We start from the raw sequence: 20,101 nt of genomic DNA on the forward strand, positions 1-20,101 counted from the left end.
CTGGAACAATTGTTGCGAAGAAACCACACAATACCAGGACACCACTATAACGAATGTACATATATTCCTGTCCACATGTAAAAGTGCAAAGTGCAAAGTGCGATGTGTTCAAATATATACAATACAGAAATACACAGTATAATCATATACAGCACATATGTTATTCAAACAAGTCTTTACAGTCCGTATAGTTCCTTGCTTTCATTTAAAGTGCAACATGCAAAAAAATTTTTATATGGAAGCCCATGGAGAGAATCGTGGAAGATGTAATCACATTCCCAGTCCCAAAATTCAAGATTTGTCCAACAACGCCGACGGGGATGTGCAGGCAATTTTCATTAACCCGTTTCGTGAGAGAACTCACTTCATCTTGGGCATACAAAAATTCAGACTGGATACACTGTAAGTGTAAAATAAAATGAATTACACAGCCAAAATAAATCACAATTAGCAATATATACACAATACAATGACTTTTTACTTACAGAAAATTGCAAGAACCAAACTCATTCTCTGAGGGCTTGAGAAGAAGGTGGTGTTAACGGATTCATGATTGAATAAACAGCAACTGTGTATATAACTCAATTTGGGGCCGAATCAATCAATGTACTAACTAGAGCCAGCTGGAGGGTACTGAGTCATGAAACAACTTGCAGCCCAAGTTGCCAATTTTCATAGAAAGCAAGAGTACATAATCTCCATATTAAGTCCATACGGTGTCAAAGTATTGAGTTGAAAAATCCACTTGGATTCCAACCGCATAAGTAATTTACCTATATCCCCTGTATGAGGGCAATCCAAATGTTCAATGACTGAAACCCTGAAATCATGGTATAGGTGATTACACTGTTGAAAATGTCCAACCAGGGGTGCTTCTATCACTCCATTCCTAATCCTCGATAGATGCTCCTGAATTCTTATCCTAAGGGGGCAGGTGGTACTACCTATATAGAGCAAGGGACACTGGCATTGGATAATGTAAACTACATTCGTAGATTTGCAATTTGTGAATTTGTTGCTGGGAACGGAACGGGTCGTTATAATCCGGTCCAGTCCCACCATATGCCCACATACATTGCAATTGCCACAAGCATGATGGCCTTTGGGCATAGTAGTGCGTGGAGAGGTTGCAGAATATTCGGACCTGATCACGATGTCCCGAATGGACCTGGTCCGTCTGAAACCAACCGCCAGTCCCGAGGCACAACCACGAATGTCAGATAAAAGATGCCAATGCTGCCTAATAATGGAGGTGATTCTGGGGGCTAAAGGAGTATAGTCCAGTCCCCATTTGATCCTGTCATCAAAACTCCTCACTCTGGGGATCAATAGACTATCCCTTTCCAATACATCTGAACGTGCACTCGCCCTCTCAATAACCTGATTGGGGTAGCCCCTCGCTGCAAAGTTCTCCCCCAGCTCCCTGCGTCCAATCTTGTAAAAATATGGGTTAGTAGAGTTACGCTTTATCCTCAGGAATTGGCCCAAAGGAATGTTATCCCGCAAATTTCGTGGATGAAATGACCGGTAGTGAAGATAGGAACAGCGGTCCGTGTGTTTCTTAAAGGGACGCACCGCCAATCTGTTGTTTTTTTCTCTGTAGATGGTCACGTCTAGATAGTCTATACTGTCAGTACTACTGGTCCACGTGAACTGAATTGCCGGATGCCAAGAATTGAACCAATTACCCAATTCCTCAGCACACCCTTCTTGTCTTAGGACAACAATGACATCATCTATGTACTGCCTGTAACAAAGGATCTGATCCTTGAAAGGGTTGTTGTGCTCATTAAATACCCTATTGGTTTCCAAGGCGGACATAAACATGTTTGCAATGCTGGGAGCAGCCGCACACCCCATGGCTACCCCCTGCAACTGAAAGTAGAACACATCATTGAACTTAAAGAAGTTCTTTTCCAATATAATGTCCAACAAGTTAAGAAGAAAATGAGTGGACGGCTTTTGCACATCTCGTGAGAGAAGGGCATCCTGTATCACGTTCCTCGCCTCCTCGTGAGGAATGGAAGTATATAGGGACTTGACGTCAAGGGACATAAGGTACACTGAGGGAGGGATATCTAGGGATTCGATCAAAGAAATTAAAGACATGGTGTCTTTAAGATAAGCTGGCGTGCTGGTAACCAGAGGCTGCAGAAAATAATCCAAATACCGTGACAATGGTTCCAGAACCGAATTGGAACCGGAAACAATTGGGCGTCCGGGGGGAGGATGCCCTGGCTTGTGAATTTTAGGCAATGTGTAGAAGACAGGTGTTCTAGGACTTGGGTTAATGAGTGCATCCCTAGTTTTCATGTCTATCTCATTGTCCACTAACCCCTCATTCAGGACGATCTTAATGAGGCGTTGAATATGCGGTGTCGGGTTGTGAGACACGCGCCTATATTCGGACCCCGTGTCCAATTGCCTAATACATTCTTGGACGTAATCCTTTGTGTCCTGTATGACAATACCTCCCCCTTTGTCCGCAGTTTTAATTACTATATCTTTATCATTTCTAAGCGTCTGCAACGCCTCCCATTCAGACCTAGAAAGATTGTAACGCTTGTAAATTCTGCCAGATTCCAATTTGGATATATCCCTTAGCACCACCTTCTCAAAACTATCTATCATGATATCAGATGTACTGGGGCAAAAAGAGGATTTGTAAGTAATACCCTTGGGCACGGGGGGATCCCCCGGCCCGAAAAGATGTCTAAGTCTAATCAACCGTATCAATTTGAAAAAATCTACTCTTGTGCAAAAAGCATTATACTGTGGGGTAGGGACAAAACCCATGCCTTTATTGAGTGCTGATGTTTCAGATGGAGTGAGAGTCCTAGAAGATAGATTAAAAACTAGGTTCTCTTGTATGGACATTTGTGGCGGTTGTAACCCCTGCCTAAAAAAGTTGAAGGTCTCATAGGTACATTACGGGACCTCAGATTGCGAGTACTAGAGCCCTCATCTCCCGATGTATCTGTTTCTGAGGGTTCTGTTGTCTCAAATTCAGAGTTCCCTGTAATATTTTTGGCCCATGAAACTCTTTTGCGTGGCCTCATAAAGGTATCCTCTTTCCACTGGTAAATTCTACCAGTGGTGTAGTCCCTCCTGTCTCGTTCAAATTTCCTGACCTTCAACTCCTTAAGTTTCTCCTTGCTCTCGGCAATATGCCGGGCAATCTCCTTAGTTCGTGCATCAAACTCAGCTTGAGAAACTTTGGACTTCAATTCCATTCCCACCTTGTCGATGTCAACAGACAAAGTGTCCGCCTGGGCGTTGGAAGTTTTAATTAGAAGAAGCATGAGATCAAACGCACACTTATTCAGTATAGCTGCCCATCTTGCTTTGAAATCCTCATCTTCCTTGAACATCCCTGGCGGCTTGTGTACATGCAAGCCGCGCGGGATGAATTTGTGCACAGAATAATCAGTTAAAGAAGCCGCATTGAGCTGCAAGCGGCACCGTTTTAATTCCAATTGCTCTAGAGTAGACCAATCCTCCAGCGGAATAGGGGACTCAGCCCCCAAGAGGGAAGAGTTACTAGACAAAATTGCCTCCCTCTCCTCTGAAGTATAAGCAAAACACTCGGCTAAATCAGCCATCCTGCCCAACAAATTGTACTGGAAAAACCACGGGCGGCCCTGGAACAATTGTTGCGAAGAAACCACACAATACCAGGACACCACTATAACGAATGTACATATATTCCTGTCCACATGTAAAAGTGCAAAGTGCAAAGTGCGATGTGTTCAAATATATACAATACAGAAATACACAGTATAATCATATACAGCACATATGTTATTCAAACAAGCCAAATCCAGGATGGGAAATAATTGGTGATTTGGGGAGTAGAGACTGGAGATATTGGGGTTTGAGGAGGTGAGGGACCTCAGTGGGGTATAATGCAATACAGTCCACCTTCCAAAATAGCCATTTTCTCCAAGGAAAGTAATCTCTGTAGTCTGGACTCAGAGATCAGTTGTAATTCCAGGAGATCTCCAGCTACCACCTGGAAGCTGGCAACCACAGGCATCTCCCAGATTTGGCAAAGAGGCTGCCAGTTGCTAATCCATTGGACCTTTTTAAATGGGCTTTTATCGTTTTTCCAGTAACACCTAGGATCTCTTCCACAGGATCCTCGAGCGAAAGCAGCCAGGCGGGGAGACCATCGAGCTGACTGAAGAGGGCCGGCCTGTCGAGGTGTCCGAGAAGCACCAGCCGGTAGTTGACTGCACCTGCTTCGGCCTCCCGCGCCGCTACATCATTGCCATCCTCTGTGGCTTGGGCTTTTGTATCAGCTTCGGCATCCGGTGCAACCTGGGTGTGGCCATTGTCAGCATGGTCAACAATAATACTGTCTATGAGGGGAACAAAGTCATTATGCAGGTGAGGCCAAGTCCCTCGTCCTCCTAGGAGACGCTGCCTTTGACCTATTCCCATTTACGGGCTGAACTCGCAAAGCTCTAGCAGATTTAGAACAGGCATAACTCCAACTAGTGGAACATTTCTTTATGGTCTGATTGTATTTCATTTATTCATGTATTTAAAATATTTATATGCCTGCCTTTCTCCCAGGCAACTGGGATCCAAGGCAGGTAATGAAAACAATATTATTTAAAGTCACAAAAGCACAAAAACATGAAACAATTAAAACAACCAGCAAAAGCAAATACATACTCTCCATTAACAGATCCTTGCCACAGAAAAGACTATATAGACATCATGGGTTCCCAAAGGACCATTAAAAGTTCACTTTGGCTGCCCTTGCAAAACTGCAATAGAGGTGAGATCTTCTTTAATTCCTCTGGGATACTGACAGTGTGGTCCTAAACAGAGATATACTTTTCTAAATCCATTGAAATCAGTGTGCTTAGAAAGATGTAACTCTGTTTAGGATTGCCCTGTTATAGCCCATCTTTTGATCAAATTGCCTCTGAGGAAGCATGCAAGAGATTAAGACTATGAGGAAAAGAATAAAGCAAAAAAACACAATCAGCAGCGGAATAAACTATACTATTCCTTCAAAAAGTGAACAAAATACACTCTACACCATCACAGAAAAGGGCCTGTCTCAGGAAGAACTTCTTAAAGGAGAGGAGAGCACTCCAGCGGGGTCTTAGCGGATGAACATAGGACAGTCTGTGGAAGGAGGTGGTCTTTCAGATATCCCAGTCTCGGACCATTTAGTGACACAGAGATATAGATGATGGAAGAAAGCTTAACTTGGTGAATTTAGACCTTTCCATAAAAGTTGTAGCAACCCAAGTGTTTCAGACATAGGGTTTCCAAAAAAGGAGAACAAGTGTCCTGTCCCTTTAATAATAGGATGTTAATGACCAAGTGAGGCCATCAAAAGCTTCTCCTGCCTAAAGGGGCAGGACATTTTTTTCCTCCAGGTAGTTGGCAAGATCTATAACTTGGGGATGGCTGGATCAAGGCAGTTTGTGTGGATAATGGAATGTTGAGCTTCCCCAGTCATCCTTGGGAATCTGATCAACCTGGAAGCCGTTCTCCCTATTCCAAATGTATTGGGAAAGATGTTGTGTCCTTAATGTTAGTCATCAAAATGAGGAGGCAGCATAGTTTTACACTAGTTTTAAATCAGGTTATTTCTTTGTCCAGAGCTGCTGTGACAACAGCTTCCTGACCACTCTGTTCCTGACCACTCAGGCAGTCTAAAACAGCGTCCCCCATTACAGGATCATCGTCAAAAACACCACATCAGGCTATGCACTTTCCATACCCTCAGAGATACTCTTCTTCCTGATTACCACTTCACACATTCCTGAGAGTCTGACACAGGACGGAATTTCAAAATAAGTCCTGGTTTTCCCTCTAGGATTGTTGGCTCTGATCAGCGACTGGATGCCCCTCTCTACCTATGTTGTTCCTTCTTTCCCCTTCTTCAGAAAGCTGAGTTCAACTGGGATCCAGAGACAGTGGGCATGATTCATGGGTCCTTCTTCTGGGGTTACATCGTTACACAGATCCCTGGTGGCTTCATATCACAGAAATTTGCAGCTAACAGGTAAGAGCCAGCTGGGAGTATTGCTTGAAGTTTGGGGTTGCCAACTTTTGAACCTGTTACTGCAGCTGTCACCATGTGAGGAAGAATGCCACCACGGTCACCGTTTTGGAACTAGAATGCATAGTGTGTGAGTAAAGTGCCATCAAGGCAAGAGACAAATAGAGGTGGTTTACGAATACCTGCCTCTGAGAAGCAACCCCGGACTTCGTTGGTAGTCTCTCATCCAAGTACTAACCAGGACTTTCCCTGCTTAGCTTCTGAGAGCTGACAAGATTGGACTGGGCTGGGCCATCCAGATCAAAGGTAGAATGTGTACAGGGCCAGCGCCAGCATTGCGTGTAATGTCATCACGCAGGGGCTGGGTGGCGCATGGCGGGGGGACTCTTCCAGCCCTTCCGTTCAGTTGCTCTGCAGGCCAGGCGCAGCTGGCCGCCCTGGTCGCCGGCTGCACTTGGCCCGCAGAGCAACTGAATAGGAGGCTGCCCACTCAGCTGCCCCACGCTGGCTCCACCAGCATGCACTCCTGGCCGGGCGCAGCAGCTGCGGGCCAGGCGCGGCAGGCGGCCAGGACAGTGTGCAGCGGCGTGTATCCTCCCAGCCCTCCAGCTCAGATGCTCTGCGTGCCGCCCCGGCCGCCTGCCACACCTGGCTCGCAGCTGTGTGCCGGTGGCAGCACAGAGCAACTGGGCAGGAGGGCTGGGAGGCTGCCCGCTCAGTTGCCCTGTGCTGCCACCGCCAGCACACGCTCCTGGCCGGGCGCAGCAGCACGGGGCAATTGAGTTCCATGGCGCGTGCCCCCACCCCCGGGCCGGTGCCCCCTCCAGCACCTTAGTACTCGAGGCAGCTGCCAGCCCGGCCTCAATGGCCCTGAATGTGTAGAAGTCATATTGATCACATACAACATTTGATTACCTTATTCAAGGTGATAAGAGCATATAAATTATTATTAAACTCTTCAGCAACCAGCCTTCTCCTCAGGAGCCTGGCTCTAGCTACTGACTCCACCCTATTGGGCTAAACCAATTACCTCATAGGGGTTACACAAGCAATGGCAAACCACTTGTGTTTGTCTCTTGCCTTGAAAACCCTACAGAGTTGCCATAATTTGGCTGAGACTTGATGGCACTTTACATACAGACATGTGGGATTTAGTGTTTAAAAATTAGCTGTGGAAATAGGGGGCAATATGTACTGGGATTGTAGTGCTGGGGAGAGGTCTATCTTCCATTATGATGTTTCCCCAGTTCAAACTGCTTTCCGGCTCCTTTTTGCCCCATGGAGGCAGGGCGTTTTTTCAGGGGGTACCAGAGTATTGGCACCTCTTATGCATTTGGAACTTGGGCTGAAAGAGGAGAACATCTTGAGTACTGGCACCTCTTTGTTTTTGCCTGTAGGGAAGAAGAAGTCACACATATTGTACCTGTCTTTTTCTCTCCCAAAAGTAAAAGCAACTGTGGGGGGTGGGGGGGGATTTCAGCTGGAATAATCTTCACCATTACCAGAGTACATCTGGTGTACTTCTAAGTATCGGTTGGAATCAGCTGCCTAGGGAGGTGGTGAGCTCCCCCTCACTGGCAGTTTTCAAGAAGAGGCTGGATGAATACTTGTCAGAGATGCTTTAGGCTGATCCTGCACTGGGCAGGGGGTTGGACTAGATGGTCTGTATGGCCCCTTCCAGCTCTATGATTCTATGATTCTATGAGCTGAAAGAGGCTTGTCCTCCCTACCCGGCCTGTACACCTTCTGATTGGCCATTGTTGTATTTATTTACATTTCTGTATTTATAAATAAACTATGCTGGCTTCTCTTTTTATGATTTTTGTACATACTCCCTAGTGACTTCATGGCAAGCGAGGCTTGAACCAGGGCCTTCTTGTTTCACAGCTCAGTGACTCAGGGTTGCTGGTATCCAGGAATTACAACAGATCTCCAGGGTGCAGAAATCAGTTCCTCTGGACTGATTCCCATTTGCCCAACTAGATGGAGAGAGGAGGAGGAGAGAGATGGCAAATGAGTAGTAGTTTTGCAGTTCCTGTTCACACCTGCTTTTCGTCTCACAGGGTCTTTGGATTTGCCATTGTGGCAACATCCACTCTGAACATGCTCATCCCATCAGCGGCCCGGGTCCACTACGGCTGTGTCATCTTTGTGAGGATCCTGCAAGGTCTTGTGGAGGTAAGGCCTGTGTAGTGACCTGTGGTCTTTCTTGCCACCTCACAGTATCAGGCCCTTAATCTCTGGCCTGCTTCCCTCAAGACAATACCCCCCCTCTCCAGCCGTGTACTCCTCTCCTAGGGAAGGTGGGGCAGAGTTAAAGGTAAGAGGTTTACAGCCCTGCCTCTTCTTCTCCAGATGAAATGTAGGTCTGGTCTTTTTGTAATACTCTATGCCCTCCTACCTCCAGGGGGTCACGTATCCAGCATGCCATGGTATCTGGAGCAAATGGGCGCCCCCATTGGAACGTAGCCGGCTGGCAACAACGGCCTTCTGCGGTAAGGTAACCCTTCATCAGGGAAAAATACCTGTGTTGGACAGAAGAGCCCGAGTGATAAACCTTACCCCACTTTTCCTGATGTATTGAACTTGATACAAGCTAACTTAAGGATTCCATATTCCGAAAGACTTTGCAACTGTGCCACTGGACAGATAGAAACTTTGGGGCATTGTTTATTGGAATACTATAAAATATCTTTTATAGTATTAGGGATTTGTGGCTTACTCTCATTTATTTATAATAATGAGAGATTGTCAATCTCAGATAAAGTAAAAAAGAAACTTTTGGAAGGCGTGGATTTAGGAGATAACACTGGCTGTTGCCAATTTTTTTGCTCATGTAATTAAATTTAAAGAATTCTAAGTGTTGTGAATGTTAGGTTGTTTTAAAATTGATTGTAGTTGCATCTAGTGTGGCATTGCTCAAGGCCTGTCGGCCAAATGAGCAGTATCATTAAAGCAAAGACAAGCTGATTTAGAATATAGGAACATAAGTTTAGCCCTCCTGGGTCAGACGAGTGGTTCATTTGGTCCAGCATCCTGTTTCACACAGAGGCCAAAATCAGTTGTCCTGGAGGACTCCTGGCAATGTGGATCTTGTTTATTGATTTGTGTGAAACATTCATCTTCTTCCTCACTCTCCAGGCCGACAGCTTATGAGGCAGATTCCAATCATAATTAAAGCCAGTAACAATTTTGTAATAAAAACAGGGCCAGAGTAAGATTCAGGTCCAGCAGCGCCTTAGAGACCAACTAGATTTCCAGGGTGAGCTTACGAGAGTCAAAACTCCCTTCGTCAGATGATTCTCAAAAGCTCAAACCCTGGAAGTCTACTTGGTCTCAAAGGTGCTACTTGTCCCAAATCTTGCACTTCTACCACAGACCAAGGCAGCTGTCCACCTGAAACCAAAATCTTTGAGCCAGCTCTGGCTAAAAACTCAACAACATTCTAAAGAAATAGACTTGCAATAAGGTAATGCAACTAATAATTGTTAGATCTACCTTAAAGACCAGTTGTGGCAATTGAAAACCAATGGGAACCAACTTCAACCAATGAGGAGGGGAGCGGAGGAAAAGATTTAACACAAGGCCTGAAAAAATGAAAAGATTTTACATGGCGTCAAAGGCTGTATAAACTGGGTGGGCACCAGGTGAGCAGCTGGTGGAAGAGAGTTCTGAAGTTAGGGTACTTCAGAGGAAGCCCTTTTTTGGTAGCAATCCAAAGATGGAGACATGTAAAAGGGCCTTTGACAAAGACCTTAACTGCTGCACGGGTTCATATGAACCTTTAACAATGACTTCAGTAGACTTAGAACTTGATACAAATCCTGTATAGGATTGAACTGTAAATGGTCCTTTAAATACTCTAATCCCAGACACAGTGGTCTTTTAGAGGTAATCCTCAGTTCTTTGAATTATGCCCAGAAGCAAATTGGCAGCTATGTTCATTATAACATACACTGGCTGACAATCAAGCTGCCACATTTTGCCCCAATGTAATCTTCTGATCTTCAACATAAATCCAGCATTCTAACTTAAGAGTCACATCTTTAACTTTGTTTTTTAATAAGTGAGTTGATCCCAAATTGGTCTCAAGTGAGAACCACTTCTAAACTTACCGTACTTTTGGGGATCCATTTGCAAAGTAACAGGACATGACTTTCCCCCTTCCCTACAAAGAACGAAGGGGGGTCTCTCATCAATGAACAAATGTATAGTTTATTTTTCATATTTATAAATACTTAATATGAGTATTAAGGCTTGGATCCTATCAATGAGCTCTGGGAAGCTCAGTGGCAAATCTGAGTTTTTCTCTGATTAATGCATGAAATAGCCATGGAATACGACCTTAATAATGCTATGAGCTTGAATCCTGAGGATAAATTCCATGAACACTATACAGTCCCTGCTGCAGGGCATGCTTCCTATTCTGCTAGCATTTGTGCAAGACCGACGCTTTTCAGTGAGTGCTCACAGAAGAGGAAGCAAATTCCATGGCAGAGGCTACGTTGCACATCTAGAATCCGCAGGATCCAAAACCCACAGCATGACTGAGCAACGGCTTGTATTCAATGGTCATTTCACACATTACGCAGAGGCTAAACCAAATTTGCCATTGAGCTTCCCACAGCCTCCTCTCCCACCTCCTTACTCCTGGCTTCATGATGACCCTCCTGTGCTAGATTCACACAACCCACTTTTGGGGCCCAGCCCACAGTTTGACAATGAAATCTGTTCAGAACATCAACTTAGTGCAAAGGCTGCTGGGCATCCTGGCTTTTATCCTTGACTAACCTGTCCCGTGTACCTTTTCAGGCTCCTACGCGGGGGCCGTGGTGGCCATGCCTCTGGCCGGGATTCTAGTCCAGTATTCTGGGTGGAGCTCTGTATTCTACGTTTACGGTAAGAGCCCTGGGGACCAGTCAAACTAGCTTTACTTAATATCATTCTCTCCACTGTCTAAATCTTGTTGGAGTGGAATAAAGCTCCTTGCCACACAACCTCTCCTTCCTTCTTTCCCTCGGCAGGCAGTTTTGGCATCTTCTGGTACATATTTTGGCTGTTGGTTTCCTATGAAAGTCCTGCACAGCATCCAACCATCTCAGAAGAAGAGAGGAAATACATAGAAGAAAGCATTGGAGAAGGCTGCAGTCTGATGAATCCTCTTATGGTAAGTGATGTGGAGCACAGGGGTAGAAACTCCCTGAGCAGCTCGCCTCAGCTGAATGGAGGGTGCACCGTTTGGAGGGCAGAAGACCTTGCATTGCTCCTCTGGGGGCAGGAGTCCTGCAAACACGGGGTTGCCCTGTTGAAACATTCACAGTTGGTTTCTTGCTCCCTTCTGGCAGAAATTCAAAACTCCATGGCGCAAGTTTTTCACATCCATGCCTGTCTATGCCATTATAGTGGCTAATTTTTGCCGGAGCTGGACCTTCTATTTGCTTTTAATCAGCCAACCAGCCTATTTTGAAGAAGTTTTTGGCTTTGAAATCAGTAAGGTAAGAAATGTTGCTTCATTTGAAACAGAGGTCCCTTAGTGTTTGTCTGGGAAGCTTTCCTCTCGTACATTAGCATAGACTGTCTTATTCTGCATTGTTATATCGGTAGGAAAGAAAAGTGTCTCTAGGCATGTACAAAGTGGCCTCCACATCACTTGAGTCAAGGTTGATGGAAATCCATCCCAAAAGGATACAGGCTCCCCAAGTCTCAACATTAAAGAAAAAAATCAAACTGTCAGGGGGAAGATTGGCTCCCAAGTGCACAGAACATTCCTCCCTATAGAAGGTCATCAAACTCAAGATTTCCAGATTTGGAACCCAGAAAGAATAAAAACGTAAAACCTCATCAGTAGGCAGCACCAAATTCCAACACAAAACCAAATAAAATGATTGAAAACCAAGATGCAAGTTGCAATGTTTCTTTTCTGCTAACGGTAGAGCCCTGCTTGGGTGCAAAGAGCCTTTGTGTGGAAGATGTGCGTTCTAGCAGGGTCAAGCTGCTTACACTGGGGGAAGTTTCCAGCATTAGTGGAATGGAACTTTTGGCTTCAACCCAAAATCCATTGGGCAATGGGTGTCTTACTCAGATAGAATTTTGTAATGCTAAAAAGGACAAAATTATAATGAGGAGATAGAATCATGGTCTCTTCCCAAAACCTACCCCCTCTCCAAATTTGCTAGACTTTCTGAACTGCTTTGTAAACATCCCTTTATGTTTGGGTCTCCTCAGTGTCTCTTTATATTGTTTTCCTTCTGCACAGGTGGGTATGCTTTCGGCCTTACCCCACCTGGTCATGACAATCATCGTACCTATTGGGGGCCAAATTGCTGACTTTCTGCGATCACGGAGGATCATGTCTACCACAAATGTCCGCAAGATGATGAACTGCGGGGGTGAGAAAGAGAAAGAGAGAGACAGAGAGAGCAAAAGAAAGTGGGGGAGATCATCAGAGCTGCGATCAAGGGATGTGGGTTGGGGGTTCAGTGATATCAAAACTGGGATGAGGGTCAAAAGCCTGAGCTGGCAGCAAACAGGAGTTCTAGAAATCTGTATAGACATTAAGAATGTGTGTTTATTTCAAAACAACTGACAACATGAATTTTAAAAAATCCTAATTTGTTGGGGAAATGAAAATTAATGGGAGTGAACTGAATTCATTCAGTGATTTGTTCCCTGGTGCTTCAAAGAGTTCAAGGGGTCTGCTCAGAGAGTTCAAGGAGGCATGGGGGGCAGGGAAATAGTCAGGAGACAGTAGGAGATATGAAACTGACATTGAAGGTTTCCAACCAGTATAATCAAACACATGTTGCAACAGAAGAGGTTCAAAAGGTCAGAGGAAAGAATAAGAGATAGGAAACTGACCTCAGATTTTCCCATTGATACCAATGGAAATGAACGTAATAATGAAAATAATGGGAATGATAAAAATATAATAAAATAGAGGAAAAGTAGCACATCTCTAATAGAAATGATGACTACATTACATAATATCATGTGTGCCTCCCCTCCCTTTTCTATTTTATTTAAAGGGGTCTCAGTGGGACTTCCAACACTTCAGCTATGAAAATCTTCATTTGTCAGAGCTCTGTTTTCCATCCCCATGGACTGCAACCTGCTTGTCTTAGGGGACTTCTACTCCCAACAACTTCTCAGAAAGTTTCTAATCCTTCCAGAAAACAATTCAGCATCACCTGTGCAAACTTTATTTATGTATACCCTAAGAACATAATAATAACACACTTTGTAAACTGCTCTGAGTGGGCTTTAAGGTGTCCTAAAGAGCAGTATATAAATTTTGTTGTTGTTATACCCTAAGAAGATAAAAAGATCTCTGATGGATCAGACTGATTATTCAGTTTGTCCAGCACCCAGTTCCTCACAGTGACCAACTAGATGTCCCATCACACCCACAGCAGGGGCATAAGAGTCAAACCCCTCCCCTGCTACTGTCTCCACTCCTCCCTGACAATTGACATACAGAGGTATCCCATTTTTATTCCACTTTTTCTCTGAGGAGCTATGGGCAAAGTACAGGGTTCTTCCTCCATTTTAACCTCACACCAACCCTGTGAGGTAGTTTTAAGCTGAGAATGACTGGCCCCCAGGTCATGCAATCACCTTCCTCATTGAGGGACTAAGCACACACATTTTCCTCACATCCTGTCTGGAACTGACCAAGGTGCTGGTGCAAGTTCTATGCTTGGAACTCTATTCCTATGCTCACTGAGGGCCTGATTCTCATTGAGACAGTGGTGCATAGGGAGGAGGGGTCTTAAGCTCTCCCTGTGCTATTTTCCTGACCTGAAATGGCCCTGGGGAAGCCCCTATTTGCCCTGACGGGGAAACTTAATGTGCACCAATGGCTACATCTGTACTACAGGTACACTTCCCCAGTGGAGCAAACAGTGGCTCCCATTTTGGGAAAATGGCACAAAGATGAAGACTTATGCCTCCTTCCTTGTTCCTGATCTGGACTGGACCCCAGGTGCCTGGAATCAGCACACAACTGATCGTCAGAATCTGGGGCAGACCCAGACAGAACAGAAGGCAAATATGGCCAGTAGTCAAGCCCAAAGAGAAGATTTGAATGCAAGTTTTCCAATGCCAAGTCCAGCACACTAACCCTGACACTACACAGGGAATATGGAGTTCCCCTTTGGCCTTGACGGACCAATGCTACCCTCATGCGGCATGAGTGTGTTTAGAAGCACAAAACAGATGATCATGGTAAAACAGATCGCCACCGGCATTTCTAAGAGATCTTTCTTCTTTGCTCCTTTTACCAGGGTTTGGCATGGAAGCCACACTTCTCTTAGTAGTTGGTTATTCTCATAGCAAAGGTGTTGCTATTTCATTCCTCGTCCTGGCTGTTGGATTCAGCGGCTTTGCTATTTCAGGTAAGTTCTCAGGCAATATAGATCCAGAGGAGTTAGCCGTGTTAGTCTGTAGTAGACATGGGCATGAATGGGAACCGCCCCCCCCCGAACACCCTGTTCATCATTCGGTGCCATCCACGAACAACAAACATGGACAAACATGAACTGTTCCTGGACTTGTTCGTGGGGGTCTGAACCCCCCCAACCCCCCCACTTAGCCCCCTCCCCTCAAACCCACTTACCTGGCCCTTTAAAGATCCCTTTAAACTATCAGCTGGCAGGTGGCAGGGGGGATTCCCCCTGCCCTTCTGGCTTGCTGAAGGGCTGCCGAAGGCAACGAAGGAGGCTTGCAACGACCACCTGTTTGTTTAGGATGGGGCCTCACAAACAGCTTGTTCGAGAACAGCAGATTAGGCTGTTCGTTGGTTTTTTCTGTTCGTAATGCTGTCCATGCCCATGTCTAGTCTGTAGTAGCAAAAACAGAAAAGAGTCCAGTAGCACCTTTAAGACTAACCAGGCAATGGGACGGATGTTCAGACATGGTGTTACTACAGATAAAAAATTCTCCTTCCTTTCCCAGAGCAGAGCCTGGGGCTCTTGCAAGCTCATAGATAGCCTTCACTTGCCAAATGGAGCCTTAGGGAAGTTAACAATTTCCTCACAAGTCAGTAGTTCTAGCTGCCAAGTTCTAGGTGTCTCTGTGCATTTTAGTGTCTGTGATTTCTCAGCGTGAAACATGTTTAAGATGATTAAGATAAATTATTTTTATGAGCAAACGCTTTTACCTATTTTATCATAAATAATACTGCTTTAAATAAATAATAGACTTCCTTGAGTTATCCCCGATTCCCACTATGCTCTTTATCATGCGGGTGGCCCTGATAGTTAAAATGAAAGCTTTTCAAGGTAACTTAAGATAAAGATATGATACTCTTTGAAAAATCTATCTGTGCCTGGGTTGCTGAGAACCACCATTGGCCTCTAGATAAACTTTTCTTCTGTCTCCACTTTCACTACCCAGGCCTTAGCTGCCTGACCCAAATACCACACGGAACCAAATCTCATGACTTGCCCAGTCTCCCACCTCTTGGCAACAGTGCCCAAGCCAACAGGAATCATGGGTATAAGGAGCTTAGCGGGTCAGATGATTGAAGTCTGGAGGGCTGTCTCTCCAAAATGTGATTCTCTTACATGGAAACTGAAAGGATGTAAATCATGAGTTACCAACATGGTTCCTATGGGCATGGTACCTGCCAACACTTTTCGCATGCCCACTAAGGTGTTTTTAGAAAGCAGGCAGGGCCAGGTGGGGCTTTTGCAGATTTAAAAAAAATTGTTTTAGCAGCAGCTGCCACCACACCACAAAGAGCTTTACTGTTGTGTATAAGCAAGAAAATACTTTTAAATGCCGTTTATTTAAAAAGGTATCCTGTTGAGCAGAACTTCTGCCCAAAATGATGAAGAATGGCTATTTACTGTTCTGTAGAACCTCACAAACTGACATTTTGTTGGTTGCTCTGTGGAAGCCATTTTGTAGTCATCTTTACCACTCCATATCAAAAATCCATAGGCTCAAAAAGAGTTAGCGGCCCCTGATGTAAATTAAAGCTTAGACTTTTTGTTGTTAGACAGAGCTTGTGGAGCAAATCAGTCTCCAGGGGAGGCAGTACATCCACTGCCCCCCCCCCCGGCCACAGCCTTGGGCTGTTGGCATGGATCCTTTCCCTTATCCTTTTTCATTTGACCCATCAAACCTTCTGCAGTAATTGTCTCCCCAGTTTCCACCACTGCATTCCCCTCAGCCTTACAGGCCATGTCCTTGTCTCCTTTAAACAAATCCATAAGATGCTGCTTAATAAGTATTAGCAATAAATATTTGCTTGAAATAGAGGTTTAAACGGATAAATGAAACAAAATTAAATCTCCATTTTTTAAAAAATAAGGGGAAAAAAGCAACCGGGGAAAGTACACAATTCTGTAAAGGGTTGTATATAGGTCAAAATAACTGAGATACTGGTAAACCCATCAGGGATTCTTCCCATTGACTTTTAAAGGGCTGCAGCAACTGCAGCGGGCTGCAGTCTCTCGATTGGGGCTGAAACATGTGAAGAGAAAGGTTTTAACCTTTCCATACTTGCACAGTTTCATTCTTCAAAATCCCCCTGTCACTGTGCTACAGTTATCAACACTTTAGGAAAAATGCCTATCATTTCTCCTTTCGTTGTTCAGCACTTGATACAGCACACAGGTGGGAAGGAAACAAGATGGCCTACCCTGGCACTGTAATGTCTAGCTTGGCCCTTACTTTCATTTCTGTCCAATGCCCAACAGTTTTGTTAGAAATGTAAGACACAAACTAAGTAAACGCGGAGGAGTTAGCCGTGTTAGTCTGTAGTAGCAAAATCAAAAAGAGTCCAGTAGCACCTTTAAGACTAACCAACTTTATCGTAGCATAAGCTTTCGAGAATCACAGTTCTCTTCATCAGATGCATGGAGAGCAAGAAGAAACTGGTCAGATATAAGGTGGGGAGGGGAGGGAGGAGTAGATGCAAACAGTAGCTTCTGATATGGACATCAGTTTGCTTCTGTTAAGGAAGTCAGTTACTTCTGATAATGAGATAACCATTCATAGTCTCTATTCAATCCCAGCCTGACTGAGTCAAATTTACATATGTAAACGCTCTCTCTGTCTTTTTTTTTAATTTGGCCTTCCTTGTAGGATTCAATGTGAACCACTTAGACATAGCTCCCCGATACGCCAGCATTCTCATGGGAATCTCCAATGGTGTGGGGACCCTGTCGGGTATGGTATGCCCGCTCATCGTTGGAGCTATGACCAAACACAAGGTAGGAGCCAGAGGCCCTGAAAATAAGGAATGTTTATACATAAGTTTTGGTGAGCAGAATTTCACCAAGGGTCAAACCAGATAGAGCAGAGATTATAGATCTCCTACTAGTCTGTAAAAAATTCATGATGTGTGTGCAGCTGTGATTTTAACCCTTCAATCCCCACTTGGTATCATTATTAGAATCTATCCTTTACAGACTGATGGAATACTTTTTTTCATTGCACTGATTCTGTGGCCAAATTTGTTCCTGCAGAGGTTTCTGATTTATTGTTCTGAATGCCTACTGTTGTCAGTGCAACCTTCTGTCCTTTTTCCTTTTGTTTGCCCTTGTACTCTGCTTGGTGATGCAATCTACATATTGCTGAGCATTTTGACCTCCTGTGGTAATCACATTCCACCACCCCTCCCACCAACACACACACACACACACACACACACACACACAAACACACACACAATCTAATAGTTAACTGGTTGGCCCTTGTGAGAACGAGCAAAGTGACTCAAGAGAGCCACCCACAGATGTGGGAGGGGTCTCTACTTACTCAGTGAACTCCCCAGGTATGCAGAAAAATATGACTGTCAGTTTACCAAAAGGGGGAATAAATGGCTCAATGAGGAGAACAGAACATGCAACAGAATCATGAAAAGTTGAGACGGGAAGTAACTGTGAGACAATGGAATTAAAGGGGAAAGGGGGAGAGGAGAATAAATTAGCCTGGTGAAATCTCCATGGAATCTTAAAAGGGGAGATTTTGGGGTAGGTGGGTAGAGGAGATTTTCTGATTGTTCCCTCCTCCCACAATTCCTCATGTGGCTCCCTGCTTGGCACTCTGTCACATAGTAAACTGGTTGGCTCCTGTATGGATGAGGAAAGCCACATAATGGGGACACCCACAGACAAGGTAGGGATCTTCACCTGTAGGGGGACTCCCTGGGTATGCAGGAAAATATGGCTGTAAATTAACCCAAAGAGGGGGCAAATGCTTTTAAAAGTCCAGATGAACTCTGAAAATGTTCCAGAAAAGAAAGCATGTTGAAAGCAGCTGGGTCTCAGTAAAATGTAAAAAAGGGAAGAGGAGAAATCAGCTTGCTCAGTTACCCGAGAGCCTAGAGAATCCAGGGTGTGGGTGGTTGGATTTCCTGTGATTCCTTGTGGGCTCCAGATTGTGTGTCTGTTTGCCACTGAGAGTTTGTCATGGAGTTGACAAAGTGGCCTGTGGGTGACCCTAAAAAAAAAAACTTGTCACGGTAAACGTGTTAGTCTTTAAGGTGGCATGAGGCCATGTTGTATTTCTGGCCCTTTAAGTATATTTTAGGGATAAAGATGCTATTGATTGCTGTTCTCCCAGGTTTTGAATAGATAGATCACGTGCATAGGTCAAGCAATGGGATAGGGAGGCATGCCCATGTTCATGTATAAAAGAGAGGAAGCAGGGAGAGTGTCATTTTTATCTCAGAAGAACTTTCTGGCGGAGGGAAACTGAACCTGCGCCCACCCCTTGCCTAGCTTTTTTTTTTTTTGAAATTTTTTTATTGGGTTAGGATCATATATTTACACATTACAGTCAATTTTCCCATTTCTCAGTTTCTAACCCCCTCCCTTCCCCCCCCTTTTTTGTTGACTTCCAACAGTTTTCCAACCCTTTGTCCCTTTTCCCTTACTCTTTATTTATTCCTCTATCTAACAAATGTATATTCTCCCTTTATTCTAAGCAATACTTCTTTAACTATTTTTAATACTCTGTACCCTAACTATGAGTCCCTTTTTCCATAATGGATAAACAATTTATCCCATAATTCCATTTTCAAATATTTCTATATAACGTAAACTATGTAAACCCTACATTCATATAAATCAACCAGCTTAACTTATACTCTATATATTATTCATTCTATCTTCTTCTTTCTGGTTTAGTTTGTTTACATTAATATTTCTATTTCCTTCAATCATAAATCTATATATAATATCAATCAATTTGACTCATATATACCTTCAGATAAACATATTCAGTTTGGTACATTGTACAGAATCAGAAAGAAAATATTATTAGTTAATCAATCCCTATATTTAACCCTTATGATTAGTTGTTTTCTCTCAATATTCTATTTATTATTCTATATATATCAATCTAGTAACATAACTGCTTAGAGATTTACTTATACCTCTTCTCCCCCCCGGCAAGATCACCCCCCTCTGCGTTTTAATGTACTTCAATAGTTCTCAAACTGCCACAGTTCTCCTCCCACCTCCCATTTCTTCTCCAAATATTGTTTCAGCTTCTCCCAGTCTGTGTTAAACTGTCTTGAGTCCAGATTTCTCAGTTTTCTTGTCATTTTATCCATTTCTGCCATATACAGCAATTTGTAAATCCAATCTTCGATAGTTGGCACTTCTTGTACTTTCCATTTTTGCGCGTACAAAAGTCTAGCTGCTGCCGTCATGTAAAATATCAACGTCCTATGATGGGCTGGAATTCCCTCCATTCCCAAGTTTAGTAGCAGGAGTTCTGGGTTCTTATTTACTTGAAATTGTAAAATCTCACTCATTTCTCTTATTATTTCCCCCCAGTACTGCCTGGCTACCTCACACGTCCACCACATATGGTAGAGGGAGCCCTCATGCTTCCTGCATTTCCAGCATTTATTAGAAGTGTTCAAATTCCCTAGCGCAATCTTCTTTGGTGTCATGTACCAACGATAAATCATTTTGTAAATGTTCTCTTTAATGCTGGTGCATGTCGTTGTCTTCATTGTAGTCTTCCACAAGTATTCCCATGCCTCCATTGTTATTTCTTTGTTGAAGTTTATGGCCCATTTCACCATTTGTACTTTAACTATTTCATCCTCAG

General features: G+C 44.0%; 1 protein-coding gene across 1 annotated transcript in view; it reads left to right on the forward strand.

The window, feature by feature from the left end:
• SLC17A7 (solute carrier family 17 member 7) overlaps positions 1–20,101 on the forward strand; it is a 32,491-nt gene that overhangs the window by 595 nt on the left and 11,795 nt on the right. The window contains exons 2-12 of the mRNA XM_054994084.1: positions 2,490–2,556; positions 4,137–4,389; positions 5,913–6,031; positions 8,092–8,206; positions 8,436–8,523; positions 10,841–10,927; positions 11,053–11,195; positions 11,374–11,523; positions 12,285–12,417; positions 14,311–14,421; positions 17,120–17,247. Coding sequence (XP_054850059.1) covers positions 2,490–2,556; positions 4,137–4,389; positions 5,913–6,031; positions 8,092–8,206; positions 8,436–8,523; positions 10,841–10,927; positions 11,053–11,195; positions 11,374–11,523; positions 12,285–12,417; positions 14,311–14,421; positions 17,120–17,247 — 1,394 coding nt within the window. The remainder of the gene's footprint in view (positions 1–2,489; positions 2,557–4,136; positions 4,390–5,912; positions 6,032–8,091; positions 8,207–8,435; positions 8,524–10,840; positions 10,928–11,052; positions 11,196–11,373; positions 11,524–12,284; positions 12,418–14,310; positions 14,422–17,119; positions 17,248–20,101) is intronic.

The sequence above is a fragment of the Eublepharis macularius genome, chromosome 12, assembly GCF_028583425.1.
Source record: "Eublepharis macularius isolate TG4126 chromosome 12, MPM_Emac_v1.0, whole genome shotgun sequence".
Classification (NCBI taxonomy): Eukaryota; Metazoa; Chordata; class Lepidosauria; order Squamata; family Eublepharidae; genus Eublepharis; species Eublepharis macularius.